The sequence below is a fragment of the Galleria mellonella genome, unplaced genomic scaffold (genome assembly GCF_026898425.1).
Source record: "Galleria mellonella isolate WM207_F2 unplaced genomic scaffold, CSIRO_AGI_GalMel_v1 utg116, whole genome shotgun sequence".
Lineage (NCBI taxonomy): Eukaryota > Metazoa > Arthropoda > Insecta > Lepidoptera > Pyralidae > Galleria > Galleria mellonella.
The window spans coordinates 2972448-2979070 of NW_026441978.1; the positions used below are offsets into that span (position 1 = coordinate 2972448).

Consider the following 6623-nt stretch of genomic DNA (forward strand, 5'->3'; position numbering starts at 1 on the left):
TAAATAAGTTAGCGAAATTAACTTTGAAATTTTTAAACTATAATTATCAACTTACCGAATACAATTCCCACCAATAAATATTATACTTAGATATACAAAACATTCTAGATTTCCATCTATATTGAAAAATGCATCAAAATGCCCTCTAAAAATAGATTAATTAATGAACATAATTTTACACTCTTACCTCCTCAATACTGAATATTAGAACACAAGTGCTTTACCTTTTTAATAACGTTAACTGGGCCATATTTAAAAAAAAATAAAATAAAAAGCGACACTAAACTTTCCCGCCAAATTCACCATAATTCTCACAACGCGAATGACACAACCGTTATTAGACGATACGAGATACACTGGTGAAACGAACCTATTAGGCATTTCTTGATAATTTTATCCTCTTCGTCAGTAACATTTGTAATCACGTACGGCAGATCTAAACAGGGCGCCATTGTTATGTATATTTGGGTTGCAATGCAAACACTGTACTGTCATTGAAGTGGTTACATCCACGGTTTTCAATACCAAATAATCTTATCATATTGTATCGATTCATCTATTACTCAGATAGTATCTATCTATGACTCAGTTTGTATGAAGTTTGTAGACTTTATAGTTTCATCGATAGATTAGAGCCGTGACGAGTGTAGAACGTAGAAGTAAGGATTATAAATGTATTATATATATATATATATATATATATATATATATATATATATATATATATATATATATATATATTTATATATTTGAGAGTAAATTTATTTATTACCTTAACTAATCACTGAATAAATGAATTTTTTACATATACTATGTAGAATGGAGAGGGATATAGGTTATGTCACGCGAACGAAGTTGCTGGTAAAAGCTAGTATATAAATAAATTACTTAATTATATAGTGTCAGTGATATAGCAGTATATATGAGCAGTACCATGGACATAACAGAGTATACTGTTTCGCCCATGATATCCCCCATACGTTGCCATTCCTGAGAACTCAGGTGTTATTCCTCTGTATCCAGTAAATTCACGCCATATCACACCCTTCAAACCGAAACACAGCTTTGCAAACACAACTGCTTCACACTGAAACACGAATGGGACAGAGGTACCCAAGCAATCGACTTTTGTACAAAGTCTCCCTCTGGCTATTTATTTACATTTGTTATTGCCAACCTTAAGAACCTCCTTGTTTTGAAGAAGTCGATTGAACATTACTCAAGACGAGAATTTTAGCAGACATTAGATAAAAATTAAATAAAAAAAAAATACTTAAATTAATTTACTTATTTCTTTATCTTTCTTTAATTAATAGTTATAATAGTAATAGGTCGTTTATTCTAATCATGTTATAGAATTAACAACACGACCTTCAAATATATGTATATTACATTATTATCTTCTCTATTGTTTTAATTTTCTTGTATATTCAGCCAAGAATTTACACTTGTACACAATACTCGTAATTTGAAGTAGGAACATTTTGTTCCATTAACAATTATTATACAGGAAATCAATTTTGATATTTCCGAGTGAATTTCTTATTTGAAATTGTGAAAATTAATTACACAAAAAAAAAAACATTACTATTTTGAAACATTTCTTTTATAGAACTTAGAATGGCAAACAAGCTATCGGCTCACCTGATGGAAAGTGGTAACCGTCGCCTATAGACATGAGCAGTACCATGGACATAACAGAGTATACTGTTTCGCCCATGATACCCCCCATGCGTTGCCACTCCTGAGGACTCAGGTGTTATTCCTCTGTACTATGTAAATTCACTGCCATATCCCACCCTTCAAACCAAAACACAACCATGCAAACACAACTGCGTCACGGTTGAAACATGAATGGGACAGAGGTACCGAAGCAATCGACTTTTGTACAGTCTCCCTCTGGTAGAACATACAAACATCTTAATATCCAAATATTTTATTAAGTACAGATAATATAATACTATATTCGTATCTTTACAAACTATCACATTAATAATATTAAAAGGACAACTATACTAAAAAAACTGTTTTTTACTGTGGTAGAGCCACGCTGTAATCCTATATGGTATTGCAGCATGAATGGGCCGGCTCGACCGGGGAAGTACCACACCCTCACAGAATACCGACGCTAAGTGGTTGCATTTTTAGTGCGATCACATTCCGTATGGTGAGTGAGGGAGTCCGGAGGCCCATCCCAAACCCATCCCATACCCATCCCTTTCCTATTCCTAAAATCCTTTCCCCAACCCCGTCCCCCTATCTTACAACACGCAACCATGGCAGTGGAATTAAAAAAAAATAACATACCCCAGGGAGGTACCAGTAACCATGTTGCTGGAGAATCCTCCCTCGAGCAACCACGCTCGGGCTGCCCTGCGTATTCTGGGGGGGGCAAAATTCCGCTCTTTGGAACCAAGGGCAAACGGAGCAATATTTCTACGGCATCCCCTTCGCTCAATGTGAGCTTCTGCAACATCAGGGGATTACATTCTAACCTAAACGCTGTCCACCACCACCTAGAAACGGCGCGGCCGGCATTGCTCTTTCTAACGGAGACACAGATATCCTCTCCAAACGAAACTTCATACCTGACGTACCCGGGTTATAAACTTGAACATTGTTTTGTTTCGCGTGCCGGTGTATGCGCGTATGTCAGAGAGGATATCTGTTGTCGCCGCCTTGGAAATCTTGAAGGAACGGACCTGTCTGTTTTATGGCTGCGTGTAGACTGCAATGACCATCCTCGCGTCTATGCATGCCTATACAGGTCCCACAGCGGTAACATCGAAACCGACCAACTCATTGAGCACGTCCAAATGGCTACAGATTCCCTGCTCGAACAGATTCCTTCCGCTGAAGTCGTGATTCTTGGCGATTTTAATGCCCACCATACCGAATGGCTTGGTTCACGTACAACCGACTATGCGGGAAGATCTGTTCATGACTTTGCTTTGGCTTATGGTCTGACGCAGCTTGTTTCCTCGCCCACGCGAATACCTGATGTGTTGGACCATTCACCTTCACTGCTGGACCTTCTGCTGACCACCCACCCAGACAACTATGTGATTTCCGTCGAAGCTCCGCTTGGATCGTCGGATCACTGTCTGGTGCGGAGCGAGGTGCCTCTCATGAGTCCGATTCCACCACGTTCTACGGGTAGACGTCGTGTTTGGCACTACAGGTCGGCAGACTGGGATGAGATGCGGATTTTTTTCGCATCTTACCCATGGAGGCAGGTTTGCTTCGCACTGGGGGATCCCAACGCCATCGCCGATTCCATCGCCGATGTGGTGCTCCAGGGAATGGAATTATTTATTCCTAACTCTGTGGTACCTGTCGGTGGGAAATCCCAGCCCTGGTATGGAGCCTCTTGTAGAATAGCATCTCGCCTGAAACAGGAGTGCTTCCTAGCCTGGGCCAAAGGTGTGGCATCGCGAGATTCTAACATCAGTGCCCTTAAAAAGAAGTATAACTTTGCCTCTAGGTCCTTCAAAAGAGTTTTGGCCACAGCGAAGTCAGAGCATATTGGTAGAATTGGCAAGAGATTGGCTAGTTTACCTTCGGGATCTCGAGCTTTCTGGTCTCTTGCCAAAGCTGCACAAGGGAATTTCTGTCAGTCATCTTTTCCACCATTGCGCAGGGAGGATAACTCGTTGGCTCTGAACGCCAAAGAGAAGGCCGATCTCCTTGGATCTCTCTTTGCATCAAACTCGACGTTGGATGACGGGGAGAAACTACCGCCGACCATCCCGCGTTGTAGGAGCTCTATGCCGGATGTTAAATTCACGCTAAGATCAGTGCGTAGAGCACTTCTCTCCCTTGAAATCCATAAGTCGAGCGGGCCCGATGGCATTCCTCCAATTGTGCTTAGGACGTGCGCACCAGAGTTGGCTCCGGTTCTTACGCGTCTTTTTCGGCTCTGTTACTCATCAGGTATAGTCCCAAAGTTTTGGAAGACTGCTCTGGTGCATCCGATCCCTAAAAAAGGAGACCGCTCAGATCCAGCTAACTATAGGCCCATAGCTATCACTTCCTTATTCTCGAAAGTCATGGAATCAGTTATTAACCATCAACTGCTCCGGTACCTAGAGGATCGCCAGCTGATCTCAGACCGCCAGTACGGCTTTCGACGGGGACGCTCGGCTGGTGATCTTTTAGTTTATTTAACACACCGATGGGCAGTGGCAATCGAGAATAAGGGAGAGGCCTTAGCTGTTAGTCTGGATATTGCGAAAGCCTTTGATCGGGTGTGGCATAGGGCACTAATCTCAAAACTACCTTCGTTTGGGTTGCCTGCGAGATTGTGCAGTTGGGTCGCCAGCTTTCTTAAGGAACGTAGCATTAAGGTCGTAGTCGACGGAGCATGCTCTGACTTAAAACCTGTGAATGCTGGTGTCCCGCAAGGCTGTGTACTATCTCCGACACTGTTTCTTCTGCATATCAATGATATGTTACAGATCAGTGATATTCATTGTTATGCGGACGACAGTACAGGAGATGCATTATACACCGGTCATGCAAAGATCTCGCGGGCACATACCGATGAGCTCCGGAACAGACTTGTGTCTGAAATCGAAACTTCACTCGATAAAGTTTCGATCTGGGGTGAACGCAATCTTGTTCACTTTAACCCTAAGAAGACACAAGTCTGCGCGTTCACCGCAAAAAAGACACCGTTTGTCGTATCACCTCACTTTCAGGGCACTTCCCTTGATAATAAGTCGAGTCTGGGGATTCTTGGCGTCGATATATCTAGCGACGTCCAGTTTTGCGGTCATCTGGAGGAAAAAGCTAAGATAGCTTCCAAAAAGTTGGGGGTGCTCAATAGGGTGAGACGGTATTTCACGCCAGAAAACCGCCTGAAACTGTATAAAGCTCAAGTGAGGCCACACATGGAATACTGTTCTCACCTGTGGGCAGGAGCGCCACAGTACCAACTCCTTCCGTTAGACCGCATTCAAAGTCGGGCAGCTCGAATTGTTGACGATCGGCGTCTTACTGTCCGGCTCGACCCACTGAAACTGCGTAGAGATGTTGCATCTCTGTGCATCTTCTACCGAATTTATCATGGGGAGTGCTCTGAAGAATTGTTCGGATTGATACCTGCTGCAGATTTTCACCATCGTACAACCCGCCATAAACTAAAATTTCATCCCAACCATCTGGACGAGTGGCGGTCCTCCACCGTGCGTTTTTCAAGGCACTTTCTTCCACGCACAACCACTCTTTGGAATCAACTTCCAGCAGCAGTATTTCCGAACCGATACGACAACATAACCTTCAAGAAAAGAGCATATTCCTTTTTAAAAGGCCGGCAGCACACCTGCAATGCCGTAGGTGTTGTGGGTGACCATGGGCGGCGGTAGTCACTTACCATCAGGTGAGCCGCATGCTCGTTTGCCCCCTGTGTTGTAAAAAAAAAAAAAAAAAAAAACTGTCAATAAGGGACATATGTACGTTATTACCTGTGAATTACAGGACGGGGTATATGGTAAGCGGCTCAGAAATATCTAGAGTCGAGTTAAATACATTTATTTTAACTTGTATATATTGTTATATATTTGGCTTTTGCTGTTATAATGTTATAATTATTTTTAATTAATAAATAAATAAATATTAAAGCTGACATAAATCGATAAGATGAAACCAAAATAAATTACAAGTATATAAATAAGATAGTTTTATTATCCTAAGTTAAGTTTAACTAAGTTTGTTAAACTTAAAAATATTTCTATAGATTTTTTTTGTGTAACTATTTCTTATTCGTTCATTGGAAAGTGTCTTACCATAATAAATGTAAATATACTGCGTTTTTGCTAAATCACCTAATAATCTTGTTGAAACTCGCTATCTCTGTAATAAAAAGCCATTAATGGATTATAATAAGTGTCGACTTTGTACCTATTACAGCAAGAAGTGTAATAATTATCTAATATAATGGTAATTGCTATCATTCTTTTAAATTATTAATTCCCTCACAATTACCAGAGTGAGACTTGCAACACCATGACTACTAATTTTTAATAAAGCCTGCTTAGACACTGTTCCAGTTTGAAGGGAAGTGAAATTGCTAGGTACTGTTTTTTAATGATACAAAGAATGGCAAATAAACTAACGGTTCATCAAATGCTTTTTTTTTAATGGATGATAATGATACCCCGCCTATGCTATCGGTATACGCTGGTGAGATACCAGTGAATGGTGATAGACGAGGCTAAAACCAAGTCCGTTAGCCCATTGTGATGAATGCTATAAAAATTAATCATGATGGTTTCCAGAAGAAACCGCGTGGAGGTCGATCTAAGAGGGTGTATTGTTAGCAATGGGGTTTAATATCCTCATTACTATCAATCTCTTCCCCCTGGATGGATCATGGCAACAGTCGCCTATAGACATCACAAAATATACTGAGATTCCCCACATGCATTGCCGTGTGGTCCCAGCATAGGATGGGCCACGCCTTCCTTTTCCGGAGGTGCCGTAAAGCAATTAAAAGAGCTTAAAGCTCGAAGGATGCACAGCAGCCTAACTACGATTGCAAACCCACGTGACAAGCGTGGCAATTATTGGCAAACCCCTCAGTAGGGGGAGGCCTATGTTAAGAGTAGACAGTAAACATCTGA

The 6623-nt window shown here is 41.3% G+C and overlaps 1 protein-coding gene across 3 annotated transcripts in view; it reads right to left on the reverse strand.

Moving 5' to 3' along the window:
- The window catches only part of LOC113513952 (sulfotransferase 1B1-like), a 31417-nt gene extending 30912 nt beyond the window's left edge, over positions 1-505 (reverse strand). Inside the window, exon 1 of one of the 3 annotated variants that reach the window (XM_052894220.1) lies at positions 371-505. In XM_052894220.1, the coding sequence (XP_052750180.1) occupies positions 371-452 (82 nt within the window). In that variant the 5' untranslated portion in view covers positions 453-505. The other 2 variants (XM_052894211.1, XM_052894216.1) reach the window with 2 other exon arrangements.
- Positions 506-6623: the final 6118 nt, after the last annotated feature.